Raw genomic sequence first — 21009 nt, forward strand, 5'->3', positions numbered from 1 at the left:
CAGGGAGCCTCTGTGGTGGAGGGGAGCCAGGAGCAAGCCTAGAGATGCACTCTGGGCAGCCCGTGCACTCTCCACCACCAGCAACAGAACCTACGGAAGAGGACAATTAGGTAACTGATCCCTCTCGCCTCACAATTACTACTTTTGAAACTGTATTTTCCACAGAAGAAGAGTGGGAGTGAAAATTCAAAGACAAGAAGAAAGTCATCTTAGGAGACAGTCTGCACTGATCTGACACTGTCGTGAACACCAAGAGGCAGAGGCCCTCCTCCCCCCTGGAGCCCATCAAGCTACAGAAAAGACAGCTACTTACTGATGGGCTAAACCAGAGCAATTTGGTATATGGAGACTCATGGCTCTGGAAAGAACCATTTACCATTAATTTTCAATTTGAAGGAGTAATATTATTCATCATTTTTATTATTATTTAGAGGTATGCAGTCTTAACTAGAATTTTATGATCCTTGCTATGATTTATCATTATTTTCAAATTTAATGAACACTTAGAAAGTGTTTCCTATGTGCCAGACACTGTTTTAAGGGCTCTGCAAATAGAAAAGCCACGTGGCAACCCTATAAAAGCAAGTACTCTTAATCTGACTTTAACTCAACTTTCGCAAGCATTCAGTGCAACCCGGAACCTGATATCAGCTTCGGGAACTTGTAAGGGGGTACAAACAACATATAAATATTATTTTTCTCTTAATATTTACTTCAAATAAGATAAAACCCTTTTAATTATAAATCAATAGTACGAATAAACTAAGCCTACAGTATATACTAGGCATCAACATGATAAAATGCTACCCACTAAAATACACTTGTAGTAATAATCCTTCCCTTCCTCCCACCCTTGGTGTGGAGATGGATCATCTTCACACCTGGGGATGTTAGGTCTTTTGGAGAGTGTCCACAAGGGTCACTATTCACGCTTTAACCATTTTTAATTGTTTAAGGCCCAGTGACTTAGTTAGGTCAGATGCTCTCTTTAGTAAAAGCCGAACCTGCTCAGCACAGATGGGATCATTCAGACCATAACTCAGTCTTTTCTCCAAGTCCTGGTCATCTTGACATTGTTTCTGACACCTCTTAATCAGGGCTTATGTCTATTTCAATGATTATCTATTCTAAATTAAGATCTTTTAAAAGGTGTATTGGGCTTCCCTGGTGGCGCAGTGGTTGGGAGTCCGCCTGTTGATGAGGGGGACATGGGTTCGTGCCCTGTCCGGGAGGATCCCGCGTGCCGTGGAGCGGCTGGGCCCGTGAGCCATGGCCGCTGAGCCTGCGTGTCTGGAGCCTGTGCCCAGCAGTGGGGGAGGCCGCGACAGTGAGAGGCCCGCATAGCGCAAAAAAAAAAAAAAAAAAAAAAAAGTGTATCATATTTCCCCCCACAAATTCCATGTAGCATAACATTTAATTTTAATAAGACTAAAATTATTTTTCAAAGTCTGGACTTCTTTTTTAAATCCCACATACCATTTATAGTTCAAGTCATAATAAGGACCTTTTAGAGGTGGTACGTTGGTATAAAAAAATCATTATATGAAATCATACAAAAATGTCTAACAATAACTGAAGTAAAATGAAAACAAAAGCATTATTTTTATTAGAGAAGGTGAATTTTAATGAAAGAAGATTTTAGAAACAAAGTGTGTATATACAAGCCAAACTGAATTGCAAACAATATTTCTTTTCCTGCACTTAAACTCTGGTACAAATCTAGTATTTAAAACTACAAAAATAAGATTAAGAAATCTGAGGGGTAAAGAAACATACGATGAAGAATCAAAAGCAGCCAAAAGCAAAAATAAGAAGTTAAAAGCAATATGCTCTAGCAATGTTTAACCTGTATCACTATTAGTGAAGGAAAGTTTTTCTTAGAGTTTGTGGTAGAAGAGCTCTCATTTTTTTACCCTTTTAAACTGACTGTAATAAATGATGAATTTTCTTAATTGAATCAGCAGCCTTTGTCAAACAGCATCTTATGAAATTATGAGCTTGGAAGAGGTTCTCTTCATTAAGCAAGCTCATCATTTTTCTAACATTTAGGTCAGGGAAGGCAGGATTCTAACTTGATATCGTGGGTCATATAAAATTTTATGTAATGGTGAAATGCTGTCCTTAAAATAATTTTACAAAGGTCAGAAAGATAACCTAGGATTTTCACATAAAATGTGCACTAGGTGATCTCAAATGTCTAAAAAGCTAGTCAAGAGACACTTCTCTAGAAAATTTGACATTTACAGGCATCTGTTTGAAGTCCTAGTAGTTCCCATAAAAGGTTTTACATGTATTAGGCCAAGTCCCTAGAGGTCAAAAAATAAGGGTAGAAACTTAAGTCTGGTCAGAGATCTATCAAAGACACACACTGTAATCACTGATGTAAGTGATACAAATTAGGTTAATTACAAGGTATACTTAATAATGGAGTATGATATCATACATGAATTACCACATAGCAATAGGAAAGAGCTTATTAGCGCAATTAGCTGTAGATATTCAATTTGCCTCTGGCTTACTTGGTTATGGAAAGAGTTGGAGAATAGAAAAACAATCAGAGACCCATGAAATAAAGACGCCAAGGATGAGAAATGAGGGAGAGAAACTGAATATGAGAAGCTAATTAATAACGCCAAGGTTTTTACCCACACTTAACTATTATTTCCCTGTAAGTCCTAAAAATTTCTCCTTCTTGCTTTAGAACCTACAGTTCTGATTTGAGGACAAAAATTACATCCCTTCCAATCTAAATGTATTCTACTGGCTAACAGACTCAAAGGCAATACTGGATTTACAGTCATATCACTATGTTGTTAAACCAAACAGCTTAAAGAAGACATCCCACTGTTCCACTAAGACTTAAAACAACTCTGCCAATGTCTTTCTGGAGAACTTTTCTTTTTTATGACTGTTATTAGGTGGTATTTTATGTGTGTTGAGTTTTGGGGTGATATTTGTTTTTCCTGTACATTGTACTTATGTTCAGTTAAAGACATCGCAACAGTTGTGCAGTCACAGTCCTATCGGGTTCCTCTAGAGAATGCTGATATGACCTGAAGTTGACCCGGGTCTGGTGGGTGAGTTTAACACTGGGGTTGGCAAAGCGTTATACTGTTCATGATGTATAACTCAAAGATAAGGATGACTCTTATCCCTAACACCTAGAACGGTGCTAGGGCAGGGGTTATGCTCCATCATGAGCCTGGACAGGCAGCCTTCGGCATGTCAGTATTTCTCAGATGTCTAGTATGTCTTGTGCTTCAATCACCTCAATTCTTAATCAGAAGCATAAATTTCAACACTGTGAATTTAATCACATACTTCCAGGAAATTCTAGAAAATATATTAACATACTCATCTTTAATATGTGAATTGCTTTGATAAATAAATAAAATTTAATAAATGAGGTCTTAGTTGCAGAGCTAAAAAGTTTATGATAGAAACTTCCTATATATATTGGAAGCATTTTAATGTTCACTGTAAATACTTCTTATTAGAAGCTTGATATTTTGGAAGGATTTAAAACTTAAATACATTAAATGAAGATGCCATCATTTGCTTTTTGGTTGTTTTCACTAGTCCAATATATTTATTAGGTTCCAAAACACTAGTGGAAGAAGTCATTTAATTGGAAAAAATTTCAGACCATGGGACGAATTTTAGAAAGGAGCACACACACAAACACAAAAAGTCCTGGTCTGTGCTAAACACTGCATTTCCAAATAGTTACAGTCCTTTTAGCTACAGCATTCCAAGGTCATACTGGAAATCACTGGTTCCTTGAAGTTCATAAGCCTACTTTATTTAAAAGTTTTATTATCATGTCTGTACATACCATATGCATGACTGGAATTATGTTCTCGGTGTGTCAAAAAGTACCAAGAAATAAACAAAACTGAGTTGCTTGCCATAAATTAAAAGAAAATTGCACCATTTGTATGGGGTTAAGAATACTGGGTGGCTAATTCTCAATCTTAGGTGTCTACCTAAGTAGTCTGGAATTCAGAAATAGAGAAATTTACAGTTATAGCTGGATTAACACTTCTCTCTCAGAAACAAAAAATATAGATCAGAAATAAACCCGTACAAATCAAACCAACTGATTTTTGACAAAGATGCAAAGGCAACTGAATGGAAAAACGATAGTCTTTCAACAATGACACTAGAATAACTGGATATTCTCTGCCAAAAATAATTAACTAATTAACCTTTACCTATACCTCTCACTTTATACAAAAATTAACTCAAAATGGATCAGAGGCCTAAATATAATACGTAAAACAATTAGAAGAAAACTTAGGTTAAACAAAGAGTTCTTAGATATGACACCAAAAACACATTTGATAAGGAAATAGTAGATAAATTGTATTTCACCAAAATGAAAAATGTTTGAAAGATACTTACAAGAAATGAAAAGACAAGCCACTGACAGGTAGATACCATTTGTGAATAACAAATAACAACAGACTTGTATCTAGATTATACAGAAAACTCTCAAAACTCAATACTAAGCAAATAAATAAACCCAACTTGTAAAAAGGGCAAAATACGTGAGCCATCTAAACTGACATTATTTTAATTAAATTTATTCTGAGATAATTGTATATTCACATGCAGTTGGAAGAAACAGTACAGTGAGAGTCTGTGAATTCAGTTTCCCCAAGGGTAACATCCTACAAAACTATAGTACAATATCACCACCAGGATACACAACCATTCACAAGGTCATAATACTGAAATATTCCATTACCACAAGGATCCTTCCTATGCTCTTTTATAAGCATATCCACTTCTCTCCTGCTCTCATTTTTTCATGCCTGTTAATTTTATTAATATTTTCAAAGAAATAGCTTTTTGTTTCCTTTTTCTTGTTATTCTGTTTCTTCTTATTCTATTATCTTTGTACTTTTTAATTATATTGGTTTCCATTCTTACCTTTATTCCTTCCTTTTACCTGCTTTGAGTTTATTTTGTCTTCTTTTTCTAGGTTCTTAAGTGGAAGCTTAGATTACTAACTTGAGTTTTCTTCTTTTCTAACATAAGCATTTAGTGCAATAAATTTACCCTTTAGCACTGCTTTAGCTCTGTCCCACAAATTTTGATATGTTGTACTTTCATTTCATTCAGTTAAATGTATCTTTAAAAATTTCTCTCGAGACTTCCTCTCCAATCCAGGGATTATTTGGAAGTGCGTTATTTAGTTTCCAAGTGTTTGGAAAGTTTTCCCCTTAACTGTTATTTCTAATCTGATTCTGCCGTGAACAGGAAAAATACTCTGTATGATTTCAATTCTATTAAATTTATTGAGGCTTGTTTCATGGGCCAGGATATATTTAGTTGTTGAGTTCTATATTTCTTGTCTAGTTGTACTATCAATTATCGATAGTCTCAAACTATAAACATGGATTTGTCTTTCTCCTTTCAGTTCTATCGGTTTTTGGTTCACATATTTTGTAGCTCTGTTGTTTAATGCACACACATTTAGGACTGCTAAGTCCTTTTGGTGAACTGACCCTCTTACCATTATGTAATATCCCTTTTGTCTCTGGTAATTCTCTGTGCTCTGAAGTCTACTTTATTTGATATTATTATCAAATATATCTCCTGCTTTCTTTTGATTATATAAATAAGATTGTTTTAAGTTGCTGGTCTTTTAATTTCCAATCAATTTCCAATATCTTGCATTTGCACTCTCCTCATCACAATTGCTGGTTTTGATGTCATATATGTGTGCAGATGATTTCCTACCTTTATGTTTGCCTTTACCAGTGAGCTTTTCCGTTCATAATTTTCTTGTTTCTAGTAGTGGCTTAGATAAGCCACTTTTCTCTTCTGCTTAGAGAAGTTCCTTTAGCATTTGTTGCAAAGTTGGTCTGGTGGTGCTGAATTCTCTTAGCTTTTACTTGTCTATAAAGCTTTTAATTTCTCAGTTGAATCTGAATGAGAGCCTTGCTGGGTAGAGTATTCTTGGTTGTAGGTTATTCCCTTTCATCACTTTAAATATATCATGCCACTCCCTTCTGGCCTGCAGAGTTTCTGCTGAGAGATCAGCTGATGGCCTTAAGACAGTTCCCTTCTATGTTATTTATTGCTTTTCCCTTGTTGTTTTTAATTTTTTTTTCTCTGTCTTTAGTTTTTCCCAGTTTGATTACTATGTGTCTTGGGTGTTTCTCCTTAGGTTTATCCTGCCTGGGACTCTCTGTGCTTCCTGGACTTGGGTGACTGTTTCCTTTCCCATCTTAGGGAAATTTTCAGCTATTACCTCTTCAAATATATTTTCTCAGGTCCTTTCTCTCTTCTCCTTCTGGGACCCCTATAATGCAAATGTTGGTGTGTTTAATGTTGTCCTAGAGGTCTCTCAGACTGTCTTCATTTCTTTTCAGTCTTTTTTCTTTATTCTGTTCCATGGCAGTGATTTCCACCATTCTGTCTTCCAGCTCACTTATCCGTTCTTCTGCCTCAGTTACTCTGCTGTTGTTTCCTTCTAGTGTATTTTTCATTTCAGTTATTGTATTGTTCATCTCTGTTTGCTTGTTCTTTAGTTCTTCTATGTCTTTTTTAAACATGTCTTGCATCTTCTTGATCTGTGCTTCCATTCTTGGAATTCCAAGATCTTGGATCATCTTCACTATCATTACTCTGGATTCTTTTTTGGGTAGATTGCCTATCTCCACTTCACTCAGTTGTTCTTCTGGGCTTGTATCTTGTTCCTTCATCTGGGACATATTCCTCTGCCATCTCCTTTTATCTAACTTTCTGTGATTGTGGTTTCCATTCTGCAGGCTGCAGGACTGTAGTTCTTCTTGCTTCTGCTGTCTGCCTTCTGGTGGATGAGGCTAAGAGGCTTATGCAAGCTTCCTTGTGTGAGGGTGTAGTTCCTGTCCAATGGGGGGTGGAACTGGGTCTTGTCCCTCTGGTGGGCAGGGCCATGTCAGGGGGTGTGTTTATTGACCAGTTGTGTGCTGAGGAAGACTTTAAGCAGCCTGTCTGCTGATGGGTGGGGCTGTGTTCTCACCTGTTGGTTGTCTGGCCTGAGGTGTCCCAGCACTGGGGCCTATAGGCTGTTGGGTGGGGCTAGGTCTTGGGGAGTAAATGGCAGCCTCCAGGAGGGTTCACGCCAATGAGTACATGCCAGAGCTGCTGCTTCCAGTGTCTTTGTCCCCACAGTGAGCCACAGCTGTCCCGTGCCTCCACAGGAGACCCTCCAATACTAGCAGGTAGGTCTGCCCGAGTCTCTTATGAGGTCACTGCTTTTTCCCCTGGGTCCTGGTGGACACGTGACCTTGTGTGCACCCTCCAAGAGTGGAGTTTCTGTTTCCCTCAGTCCTGTGGAGCTCCTGCAATCAAACCCTGATGGCCTTCAAAGGCAGACTCTCTGGGAGCTCCTCCTCCCATTGCCAGACCCCCAGGCTGGGAAGCCGGATGTGGGGCTCAGGACTTTCACTCTTGTGGGAGAACTGCTGTGGTATAACTGTTTTCCAGTTTGTTGGTAGGTATGGGATTTGATTTTATCACGATTGTGCCCCTCCTACCGTCTTGTTGTGGCTTCTTCTTTGTCTTTGGATGTAGGGTATCTTCTTTGGTAGTTTCAAGCATTTTTTTTTGCTGTTGATGTTTGTTCAGTAGTTAGTTTTGATTCTGGTGTTTTTGTAAGAAGGGGTAAGCTCATGTTCTTCTCCACCATCTTGCCAGCCCTTAAAGCGATGATTTAATCTAACTCTACATTATTTCAAACCTCACTTATTTTTTCACTTTGTAATGTTGTGAGCACCCTGTGAACAAGTGCCTAACATTTATCAGGAATTAAAATATCTGTTATGTTATACTGGGAGGTATAGTGGACAGGTAAGTCAAATCAGCCATGAAATAAGCAACTATCTGTGATGGTACCAAACTCCCCAACAAGGGACTGGTCAAGTTGAGATATTCAATTAATTAATATGAATGGTACAATTGAGATTGAAGCATTTCATGAGTAGCTACAAGAGTGACCTTCCAAAAGACCCTTAATCCCAGAATGCTGGGATTCTGTGCAGGGCCAATAACAAAGCCCTGTGGCAGGCCACCAGGACCCCATTCCACCTAGGTCACAGCACACTCAGGGATACTCTCTGAACATGGTTGTTAGGTAAAGCTACATTTCAGCCCAAATGCAGTATCACTCCATCTTCAAATCCTCCATTTTGATCAAAAGAATATTACATGAAAATGGTGAAATAAAAATCTTCAGTCAAAAGTTTTTCTCTAATCTGGTAATTTGACAGAAAAGAAAATGCAGTTCTATCTTGTCCAAACTGTTCTGGTGAACATATGCTGGATCTATATAAAATAATTTCCCTTTCAAATAATTACAGATTATCTATTTTTTAAAAGTGATAAAATATTGTCAGAGATTGAGGTAAATACATTTTATTGCACTGCAGATGTTAAAATAGAGATTTTCTTTTACTTTAAGTATTCTTGCCATGACCTCCACTTTTCTTAATTCTTCAAAGATTACTGATAATGGTTCAAATATGTCTTCAAAGTATTTCAGTTTTCTGGATACTGACGTATGTGCCCACTAACAGTAATTAAGTACCTTATGTTTGCCCTCATATTTTAAAAAATCTTATAAGATCAATCTGTGATTAAATTGAGATAACTGAGAAAACAGCAAAAAGTATAAAGAAAATAAACACAATTCTTTATTCCCTTTCAGAGATAACCAGTGTTAACACTACTTCCAGGCTAATTTTCATTTAAAATATATATAATTTTTAAAACTAGGAAAACAGATTATATGTGGTTTCTCTTCCTGATTTTTCACTTAGACTATATCATATGCATCACCTCTTGGGATTACAGAGTCCACAAATACATCATTTAAATTATGGCATAATTTCATCAAATGGACTTATTTACCCTATTATTTCCTTTATTATTAGAAATTAGTTCCCATTTCATATCATAAATAATACTGTGATAAACATCTTTATATAGAACTCTGCTCTCTGATTCTCTTAAAGCTTAAAAGTAGAACCATGAGCCAAGGAGCCCAAGTTTATCAGGTAATTTACTCACTTTCCCAATCAACTCCCAAATTAATTATACCAGCATTGAGTAAAATTTTCTCCAATCCTAATCAACCTGAATGAAAATTATATTTTGCTACTTAATTTATAATTCTTTAAATATTTGAATAGTTGAAACCTTTTTACTATATTTGTTGGCCATTGATTTTTTTTTCCTATGCATTGTTGGTTCACTTTATTTTTCTACTTTACAGGTAAAGTGGTTTCTTACTAATTTTAAGGTTTTATTTTATATAAAGAATACAAAATTCTGTATTGCTTTATATTCTTTATATATTTTGTGTACATTGCAAAAAAAAGTTTGTCTTTGCACTGAATTTTATTGGAATGAAATTTTGGAGTAGTCATATTTCCAACTTACTCTCTAAAATGTCTTTCACTGCTACTTTTCTTAGAAAAATCCATGGTCATTGGAAGACTGGTTATAGTTATATTTTCATGTATGTTTTCCAGTAATTATTTAGAGTTTTAATTTTTTAAATAATTATTAGCTGATGTTCCTCAAAATAGCAGATTTTCCAACAATGATATTTTGAATAACCAGTTCCTTATATAATTGGTTTGTGAGCTTTACTTCCTCTGTTTTTACCTCCATCCCATTTACGCATCGATTCAAAAATATTTACTGAATACTTAACCATGTAGTGGGTTCTGTTAGGGAGGCATCTGGGATATATTAATGAACAAGGCAGACAAACTCCTTGCTGTCATAGATCTTACACACTAAAATTCAAGGCTATTATAACTGAATGTGTTATTAATAAAGAATACTCGTTTTCAAAGTTTTCATTTCAAAGTGTATTTTTTGGTATTACTATTGCCATTTCTGTATTCCTTTACCAAACCATATCAATGTATTTTAGCTGTCTCTTTTAAGTAGCATGTAGTTGGATTTTGTCCATAAAGTCAATCAAGAATAGTCTTTTATTAGGAGAGCTTAAAGCACTTAGGTATAGTACTATACCTACTGTTTGACAGTATCATTTGTCATCTTGTTTTATTGTTTTATGCTTCCTTTGCAAGCCCTTGTTGTTGTTTTTGTTGTTATTATGACTACTTAGTGAGTCTTATGAGCCAGGCAATTGGACTTAGCACATGAAAGTTAATACCTATGAACATTTTTGAGTGTTTACAACATGCCAACTACTGTGCTCTAAATGATATTTTTTCATTTAATCCTCACAATCCTACTGCATGGATACTATTTTATAGAAGTTTTATAAAACAAAAAACTTCTTTAGTGATTATAAATATCAATGAAATAGTATATATCCTTCACGTGTGATAAATTATGCAAACTTTTATACTTCTTTTCCACTTTGAATTATTCACTAGAATTAAGTAGATCCAAGATCCAAATAATGTTATAAATTATTCTGACTGCTCTTTAGATGATTACTTTTGACAACTGCATTCAGTTGTAAATACCATATCTTACTGGTTACACTGCTTTCGAGCAGTCCTTTAAGAAACTGTTTTCCCCTTTTGAATTATTCAGTTTTATTCACCTTTGTGTGGGAAGAGTATATTTTTACCTAGAAAGATGTGTGGATGGTACTTTTCTTAAATTTCTGCACGTGTGACTAGGCACAGCATTTCCTTCCTGGCCTGTCTATCTTAAAATTCATGATTACTTTGTCAGTAGAGATTCCATTTCTTCTATTTCATCAATTAACTCTTTTTGTAGGTCAAGTTAAAGATTAAAGTAGCAGAACACCCCTTCTCCACCTGCTTTCTTATTTTTCTATCCAGTGGCCTGACCTAAATAAGGACAGTATTGGACCTGGACAAGAAGAGTTAAGCCTCAGGCAATGGCTTATTATTTTACCTACATCTCTGCTGCTGCTACCTTTGTGCAGAAGATGCTGTGCTCTTTCTGTCCTGATTCTTGGCATGGCTATGGCTCTCAGGCTCTCCAGTGGCTTTGATTCTCCATTTCCTCCTTACCAGGCTGGTTTCTGATCACCACTAACAAGACTCCTCTGATTTCGGGCCTCATACCTGGCTGGTCTTTGCTGCTTACCTGCTCACCCTGCATTTGACTCATGGTCCCATCTGATACATAGTACCTTTGGGTTCCTTAGTTTTCTACCACACTCATATTTCTAGTCAAATTAGAGTATGAATGTAGGCTCAGGAGTTCAAAGCCTGGCTCAGCTTCTTGGTAGCTAGTTGATCTAAATAAGCCTTTATAAGCCTTGATTTCCTCATCTACAAAATGCAGATGATCACAGCATCTATCCCAATGTGCTCTGAGAATAGATAAGATAATCAATGTAAAGCCTTTAGGGACAATGCCTAGTCCACAGGAAATAATAAATATTAACAATTATTAACCAATATTTCAAATAATTTATTATTCTTCCCCACAATTCTTAATCATAATTCTTCATATATTGTAGGAGGGGAAAAAAGCCAGCTTTTTCAAAAGGAGTAATTTGGGGCAAATGCCCAGTGCTGTATGACAAAGGTATCATTGGCTCTTCACCTTCTAATCCCTCATTCTGCATTTTATGTTTAATATATAACATAAAGCTCATTGAAAAGAATATTTCAATCATTAACTGTGTTTTGAATAGGAAGCCATTTCTTAACCTGTTGAGAGAGAATTTTTAAAGTGGGTAATTATATTGACTTTGATGACTGAGAGTTATATTTTTACCCTATGTTTATACTTCCAGTATCAGTTTAAAAAACTTGGTAGTCATACATAATCACACTGATACGTGTTAGAATAAAATGTGATATCAATATTCTGAAACTATACCACAATTTAGCAGATTATTTATCAATAATCAACAACCTCCTCAATTAAATTACTAGAAACCACCATAACAAAACAACTGCTAATCCAGAAAATAGGAAATAAGGGAAAGAAAGATATATAAAAAACATTTGGCAGACAAGGAATCTATCCCATGTGTGCTGTAAAGAGCTCGTAATTTAAGAATGCCGAAGCCCAAGTGTGTTATGAGGGTCTTTCCTCAAAAGTGACATTAATTGCATATCCCACAGATGCTTATTATGTATTCTATTTATATCAAAGTATAATATGTAGTCGAAAATACACAGATTCAATATATTTAAAAGTGATAATAAAACAGTTACTCTGGCCTAGCAAAAACTGTTATTTTTAAACTTCAATTTTTGGTCTTTTTATAAAAGAGTATTTATAGTATTAAGTATTAAGAAAACAGTATTGAATCTTTGTATTTGAATCTGCTGTGATTAAGGGTCTTTTGGACTCAAAACAAGACATACTCAGGCATGGAATTATAACAGTAATATTTTAGAGGCTTCTGCACAAAAATAATTCCCAAGTGATGAAATCACAGGACATTCTTATTCGCATATTAAAAATGAAGATACCAAACAGCAACACTTAGAAATTACCTTGGGAAGTTGGAAATGATACAGTCAACGTTTTACTTTGGAAATTAGTATGCATGCACTGTCAGGCCCCTACAGAACTTAAGTTTTAAAAAGTCTAATACTTATCAATAATTGGCAAGCAAAAGACAACTCAAGATGTTAATCAGTTGAATTAAAGTAAGAGAAATTTCATTTTAGGTGCAACAGGAGTAATCTTTCATAAAATTAATGAAAAACAGTATAAATTACATTTAGGAAATATTATTTTATAATATCACTTAGAAAGTATTAAATATTTAATTGCAAATTAACTTTGTTTAGCCTAAATAGTAAGTTGATTTAACATTTCCTAACAGAAAAACGAGCTACAATTATCCAGGAGATAATGCACTAAAATACATAAAATAATCGCATTAATAAGCAAATTATTATATAACATTCAAGATTTCAAGGGGTCTTACTCCCATATTTCAAGATAAATATCATCAATTTATTTAAAATTAAGATAAGCTAATTTGGAATGACTTTAGCCAATGTTTGTACCATTAATATTTTTATACTAATTATTAATTCTAATTCTGTTAAATACATTTATTAGCAAAATGCAACAGATGCATTTATATATGGAATATCTGCTACATCAGGAGACTCCCACATATATTCTCCTACAAAAAAAAACAGAAGAAAAACTACTTCTAAAAACAGGGTAATTATAAAATCATTTTCTTAAAGATAACCACACCCATATCAGAGGGCAGATTTAAATAAATTTTAATTTATCATGCAACTGCTAAGATTGACTAAAATTAGAAACTTGGACTCAATATGGGATATAATTTTATTTTGCTAAATAACCCTTTCTCTACCATGTAAACAACTTTCTCCCAACAGCAACAGACAGTAATAGCATCAGCAATTATTTAGATTAATATTACTTTCATGATATAAAAGAAACAATTTCAATTCATTTCCATGAGATAAAGACCCACAAAATTTATTACCTTCAAGGACATAAAATTATTGTGCCAAATTACTATGATCTGTTTCTAAAAGTTTACTCTCCACTTCTACACCATCTCTTGAGAAACACTGGTGCAAAGGATAACTATTATGTTTCCACTTAAGTAGAAGCTTGTATGTTTCAGTGAAGCAAACATAGAAAGCCAAAGCCAGAGCTGGAAGGGTTCATGAATCACATGGTACATCATATTGACAGAGCCATGATATCCTAATTCAGTAATTATAATGACAGATAATGACAACAGAAGCAGTGCTAAACATATATTGAATTACTCCAAACTGAACACTGATTTTTATATATTATCATTTAATTTTCATAGGCACTCCATGAAGCAGGTACCACTATTTTTCATCTCCATTACACAGATGAAGAAACCAAGGCTCTAAGTGGTTAAAACAGGTCTGTTTCATTTCAAAGCCTGTGCTTCTAACTGCTATTTTATATTATACTGATATTATCCTTCAGGCCCAAAGATTCTAACAGTCATCAATAGGAAATATACAGGTGAGCAGTACAGCTTAGGGTAGCATAAACACACAGGAAAATTCAACCACACTGTCCCACAAACAGAAATAATAAAATCAACTTTAATAAGTGATATGAGAAAGTAAAACTCTTACACTATAAAATGTAGTACAGCCCAATTAAGAGAATGAATGACTTCTTCAAAGATTAAAACAATTACATATTTTTAGATAATGCAGATGAGATTCTATACAAAAATAAAGGGATAACTGAGTCAACTATGGTTACCGCAAGCCATAATTTTGTTAGTACAGCTGAAAATAAAGTTGAAAGGATTAAGAGTAATTGTCATGGATCATAGAATTTTATTGGGAAGGTGCTGGCTGGATATCAAAGAAGCTCTATGAATCATTATTATGAAGAGAAAGCTGATGGGAACTAATGTCTGATAAGGAAACCAGAACACACTAGTTATAAATCATTGTACCCAAGTCCATGCCGCGACCACCGTAATGTGAAGCACCAGCTTGGCCAAAGAGGTAACAAACAATAGAGCACTTCAAAGAAATGATCAACGTGTCCGACATTAGTTTCTTTCTCCAATATTTAAGACCAATTTCTAGACTCGCAAAAATTCTTGAGGCTATAAAATGGATTTCTGTATTTGAGTAAACCAATTCTTTTGAGTGCACAGTAGAGAGGAATATAGAATCTGCCTCCTGATCTTGCCACTAGGTATTTTAGAATAAATTTTTACTCTATAATCACAAATATATTAGCTAGACTTTGAAGTGTAAGAAATGCCAGTTCATTAATAACGTACAGTGCTGCCGAGGACCCATGTTCCCCAGAACTTTCTCACTTCCATTGGGAATGACGGAGCTGCTCTCAATGATGAAATCAAGCTTAAGTCACAGAAATGAAAACAGGCATCATGAAAACAGGAGAGCAGAAATATGAATTCATATTCATTGAGCATCTACTATGTATATCTCAGTAACACCGTCTCAATTTTCTATGTTCTATCTAGTTGAGAGATGGGATTTGCAGGAAATATCTACCAGGGAACTGCCCAGCACCAGACATAAATGTCATATTGCTTCTGTTTAAAGGATCCATTTGTTGTCTGTAGCACTACACAACTAATTCATATTTATTAAAGTTGCTATCTTTCTAATTTGCCTACTCATGTTATAAGCCACCGAATGCATACACACACACACACACACACACACACACATCTAAGGGTAACTGCTTCCATATTCTGCTATAGCATGTTACAGAAGTCATCTGGTTGAAGATGATTAATATACTATTTTCACTGTGAGGGACATTTATCTTACTTTTAGAAATGCACTTCTGAGGGTAGAGCAGATAAGCACACTATAAAATGGAAAGAACATGAATATCTTACAGGATAGTTTGGGTTCTGGGCTGGCTTCACTGTGTACAATCAGTGTGACCCCGCACTTCTCAGAATGCTTGGTTTAATGATCTGCTGTTGCCATCCTGAAATTCCCAATAATTTTTTTTTAAAGGGCCATTCATTTTTATTTTATACTGGCTCTGCAGATTATAGAGCCAATTCTGCCTGGATTTGAATAATGACTTCACTGTTCAATATGTGTAAGTTTACTGTAAACCTTAGTTTCTTCCTCTGTAACAAAGGGGTAACGTTAGATGAAATAGGACATATGAAAGCAATGAGCACAGAGTCTGGCACACAGAACACTAAAGGAGATATGAAATGAAATGTAGCAGGCATAGCTCTTACTCTCACTTCTATGAAGCTGAAACATATAGAAACCACCATAAATCATAATTAGGTGTTGCTGAAATTTAAACATGAATACTTACAACCCATATATCTGTGGTGCAATTTCTAGTCTGTTCAGGTGCATGTAAAGCTCAATATCATGCTTCTTCAGTAGATGATCCTGGATCTGGTTGACTTTAGTAACAATAGCAACTGTTGGCCCCAAATCCTGTGGTCTAGCAAAGGGGATGGGAGTCATCACCGTTTCTTTCCCCTAAACACAGGAAAAATGGAACATGTATTATTTCAATGTGAAGTTAACAAACACATGGATATCATTCTTGAACATATTTATCAGTGGAAGTTTAGAGAAGAACCAACAACTACTTTAACCAACTCAGGAAAAAAGCTTAAAATGTGGGATCATAAACTGATCGTCACATAGATGACTGTGCCCATAAAGGCCAGGAAATATCTTCTAAAAATTTTCTACTTGTATTCCCTCAACTGGTTTATCTGGTGACATTATCTTATAAGATAATTTTGGCTAGAGGTAGTGGTGGCCACTAGTCTATCTGTCCATGGCCAGTTTGTCTCAGCAGCAGCCATAGTACCTAAATGGCACACTCTGAGGAAAATATATTTCTTGTGGCATAAAAGTTAAACATGAAAAAAAGTAATTGAAAACTGTCTTACTTTGAGCTCTCAAAACTATAAAAAAGTCAAGAAATAAAGCAAACCAGTACTAGAAAAGAAGACATCCTCTAACTGTCCTTTAATCAATTTAAATAGTTGGGTAGAAAGGTTTTTAAATTCTTCAGGCCAAAAATGTAGCTGACTTAAAAAAAAAAAATGTATGTGGGCAGTGCAACTTCCGTTCCTGCCACCCAGTATTAAGAAAGATCTGTAACTCCTTGTAATGCTTTCATGTAAATGTCAACTACCCCTCAAGTCTGATGATATACCCTCATATATTATGTCTGACCTTTCTTCTGATGTTCAGTTCCCAGTTTCTACCTGTCTCCAGTACTGGGACTTAGAGCATCTTCTCTCATGATTATCTGCCTATCACTCATCCTCAGTCTACTGTAGTCCAAATTCTTGTTTCTGTTTCACACATGCTGCTTTTTCATACAGTTCTGGTCTCAGTTTAATCTCTACTTATATGCAGTTCCCTGAGTGAGCTCAGTCATTCACAGTGCTTCAACCAAAACCCATTCTCCAAAGACTTCCTAATCTGTATTCGTAACCTAGAACTCTAGAGTGTTTCCCACACACTCAAATGTTGGCGAAGAATGTTAGATTGCCAAAGGGTCTCAAATTCAGCAGGTCTGCAACTGAGCTCATCACCTTCCGCTCGAAAACATGTTCAGCCTTTCCCATGCCTACCTCAACCCATCCTCCAATACGAATACCTGGTTTGCCAATTTTAGCTCCTCAGAACCACACAGGAGACTCTTGTATATGTCTCTTCTTCGGCGCAAACACCCTGACTTGGGGCCCTAAGCATTCCTTTGCTCCTCGTCTTGCTGCCTCCCAATTTAGTCTGCTTTAAATCCATCTTCCAAAATGCCTGCTGATCTATCTAAAGCAGGTATTAGATTATGCCAGATTGCCCTCCTTAGACACATTTTTTTTTTTTTTTTTTTTTTTGGCCAGGCCGCACAGCATGCTTAGTTCCCCAACCGACCAGGGACTGAACCTGTGCCCCCTGCAGTGGGCGTGCAGAGTATTAACCACTGGACCACCAGGGAAGTCCCTCCTTAGACATTTTTAATAGCTCCCCATTATTTTCATTCTGGGAAAACCAAAACGAAACAATTCAAATTCTTTAGCCAGGTCGGCAAGGCTTTCCATCATCTAGTCAGCCTCTGTTCTCACTGTGCTTCCAGAGATACTGGGATGCCATTCTTTTACCTGAAATATCCCCTCCCCAGTGTTTCCACTGAGGAGCCCCCATTTGTATTTTAAGATTTGGCTCAAGTGCCAGGTCTAGTTCATTATCCTCTTCTCTGCTCCCACAGTATGTTTCTACTTCTCTTCCTCCTAAACTGTGAGATCTCTGAAAGCAGTAACATCTTTTTGTCACTGGACCAGATTTAGGGGTATAAAGATAAAGAAGGTAAAGCTCTTGCCCTCATCATTTGGAGGGAAGAACTACACAGAAAAAAAGCTCAGAATTCTGCATCAGAGCTGTGACTAATCAGGCTGGTAGAAAGCACAGAAGAGAGGAGGGGAAGGTCCTGTGTCAGTCCAGGGAGAAGGGGCTCCATCTGTCTGTCCAGGATCATTTCAAGTCTTAAAAAAGAAAAGCAGCCCTTTGGACTTCCTACAGTGTCTGCCCTAGAGGATTTAGGTCCAAAGGACATAAGACCATATTAATCTTTAGGGCTCAATTCATCGTTGTTAATTTGTATAGACAGGAGAAAGGGAAACCTCTATATTGTGCTCGTCTATTATAAAAATAGTACATCCAAAACACCTTTTTCTGATTTTGTAACATCTAGTACTCTCTTCAAATAATAGGATGCTTTAACTTAAAAAGATTTCCCCTGAGCTCAGAATACTTTATAGTAAAATCTCTTAAACTTAAAAAACTTGAAAGTAATGTTTCTGATCACTCAATGCTAAAGAGCATAGCTTATCTAACAGTAAAAAATCAAAAACAGTGAAGATAGAGTTAATGTAAAACACTTCCTTATCTTCAGGATTTCTTATTATAAAGAATGCTACTTGCATTTAACATATATGATCAAACGAGACAGCCACAACTACCGATAAAACTAGAAAACTTTTCTAACCACTTATTAGTGGTACGCAAAGTGTGTTCTACAGATCAGTGTCAGGCCACAGACTGAGCAATGCAGCAAGATAATGATTTCACACCATTATGTAAACCAACACACTGCTTCCTTCATCAAGAAAGTCTTATTATAAAAAGTACATCGCTAAACTAGCCAGCATGCACAGTGATATGACTGAATTTTCTGAGGAACTAGAAGACCTGCACGATGGAGTGATACATTAGTTTCTCGAACTTCTTTTTAAAAAGATGATCGAATTATGAAAAAGAACAAAAAGGGGAGGATGAAAAAGGGATTCACTTGATACGCTTTTTAGGAATATATTATGCACTGATACACACAAATAATTAATATAAATTCTCAGAGGTCACATCTATGTGTTCTTTGATAAAATAAATGTCTTTGTGTTGTCTTAGCCATTCTCATGACATGATTCAGTGAAAGCAATATGAATAAGTAAAAGTAAAAACTGGCAGCCCTCTCATTTTCATCATTCAGTTTCTCAGATGCTGTGAATCAGTTATAAAATACAATATGACCACTGCGTAAAATGATCATGAGGCCTGCTAATTAAATGTCTTCAAAAACTCTGCTCAAAATCTGATGTTCACATAAGTCTATGACTCCATCAGATCACCTGCTGAGAATATAGAGCTACTGTTCATCACACATGCTTACAGCAAGCTTCCCCTGTAATAACCCTTACTGAATGGAGCATGGTGATATACAGCTGGAGTAAGACTTTATCACCTAAGCTCGGGGTAGACAAACTTTCTCTGGAAAGAGCCAGATGGTAAACATTTGAGACCTTCCAGGTCATACAGTCTGTGCTGCAACCACCCAGCTCTGCCTTTGTAACGAGAAAGCAGCCGAAGACAGTAAGTAAACAAGTAGGCATGGCTGTGTCCTCACCAACTTTTTTTATGGACATGGAAATTTGAATTCTATATAATCTTCATGTCACCAAATACTATTCCTCTTTTGATATTTTTCTCAACCATTTAATATTGTAAAAGCCATTTTTAACTCACAAGCCTTACAAAAACAGATGGCAGGCCAAATTGGCCTGCAGGCAGTAGTTTGCCCTGACCTCGACCAAAGGCATAAAAAGCATTAGTTATCCATCTCATCTGCTAAGAGACAGAGTGAAGGGACTGAGTAATACATGGTTTCTAACCAGAACTCATTCAATTATACTAACATAAAATAAATTAGTCATATAGAAAATAATATACCCAAAACTCTTAACAATAGCCCTTGCCAGAATAATTTGCAATTTTTCCAATATTGTGTAATAACAACGAGAAGACCATAATGATCTCTAAGTTAGCATATATGGCTGTTTAAAATGACAGTTAATTCGGCAATACCACTCCTAGAGATATGCCGAGAGAACTGAAAACACATGTTCACACAAAAGTTTGTATACAAATCTTCCTAGCAACATTATTCTCAATAGTCAAAAAGTGAGGGCTTCCCTGGTGGCGCACTGGTTGCAAGTCTGACTGCCGATGCAGGGGACGCGGGTTCGTGCCCCGGTCTGGGAGGATCCCACATGCCGCAGAGCGGATAGGCCCGTGAGCCATGGCCGCTGGGCCTGTGTGTCTGGAGCCTGTGCTCTGCAACGGGAGAGGCCACAACAGTGAGAGGCCAGCTTACCACACCAAAAAAAAAGGTCAAAAGAACCCAAATGTCACCAACTGAGGTATGGAAAAACAAAATATGGCATGTATCTATGCAATAAAACATTATTTAGCCCTGAAAACGGATGAAGTACTGACACATGCCACAACATGAATGAACAGTGAAAACATGCTAAGTGAAAAAAGTCAGTCACAAAAGGTCACATATTGTATGATTCCATTTATATGAAATGTCCAAAATAGGCAAGTCCAAAGGAACAGAAAGTAGATTAGTGATGCCCAAGGCTCTAGGGATGGGGAAATGGGGAGTGACTGCTAATGGGACTAGGATTTCCTTTTAGGGTGTTGAAAATGTTTTGAAATTAGATAGTGGGGACATTTGCATAACCTTGTGAATATACTAAAAACCACTAAATTGTACACTTTAAAAAGGTGAATGTTACGGTATGTTAATTATTTCACAGTAAAAATTATAGTTAAAGAATAACAGTAATAGGGAACCCTCCCACCCTGTTGGTGGGAATATAAGTTGGTACAGCCACTATGGAGAACGGTATGAAGGTTCCTTAAAAAACTAAAAATAGAATTACCATGGGATCCAGCAATCCCATTCTTATGCATATATCCAGAGAAAACTCTAATTCAAAAGGACACATGCACCCTAATGTTCATAGCAACACTATTTACAAAAGCCAGGACATGGAAGCAACCTAAATGTCCATCAATAGAGAAGTGGATAAAGATGTGGTACATATACACAATGGAATATTACTCAGCCATAAAAAAGAATGAAACTGGACCTAGAGATTGTCACATCAGTGAAGCAAGTCAGAGAGAGAAAGACAAATATCATATGATATCACTTACACGCAGA

At 36.1% G+C, this 21009-nt stretch overlaps 1 protein-coding gene across 22 annotated transcripts in view; it reads right to left on the reverse strand.

Moving 5' to 3' along the window:
• The window catches only part of TBC1D5 (TBC1 domain family member 5), a 567716-nt gene that overhangs the window by 193489 nt on the left and 353218 nt on the right, over nucleotides 1-21009 (reverse strand). For all 22 annotated transcript variants that reach the window (XM_067033841.1, XM_067033850.1, XM_067033846.1 and 19 more), the window contains one exon: nucleotides 15790-15962. In XM_067033841.1, the coding sequence (XP_066889942.1) occupies nucleotides 15790-15962 (173 nt within the window). The remainder of the gene's footprint in view (nucleotides 1-15789; nucleotides 15963-21009) is intronic.

Source organism: Kogia breviceps, chromosome 5, assembly GCF_026419965.1.
Source record: "Kogia breviceps isolate mKogBre1 chromosome 5, mKogBre1 haplotype 1, whole genome shotgun sequence".
Taxonomy (NCBI): Eukaryota; Metazoa; Chordata; class Mammalia; order Artiodactyla; family Physeteridae; genus Kogia; species Kogia breviceps.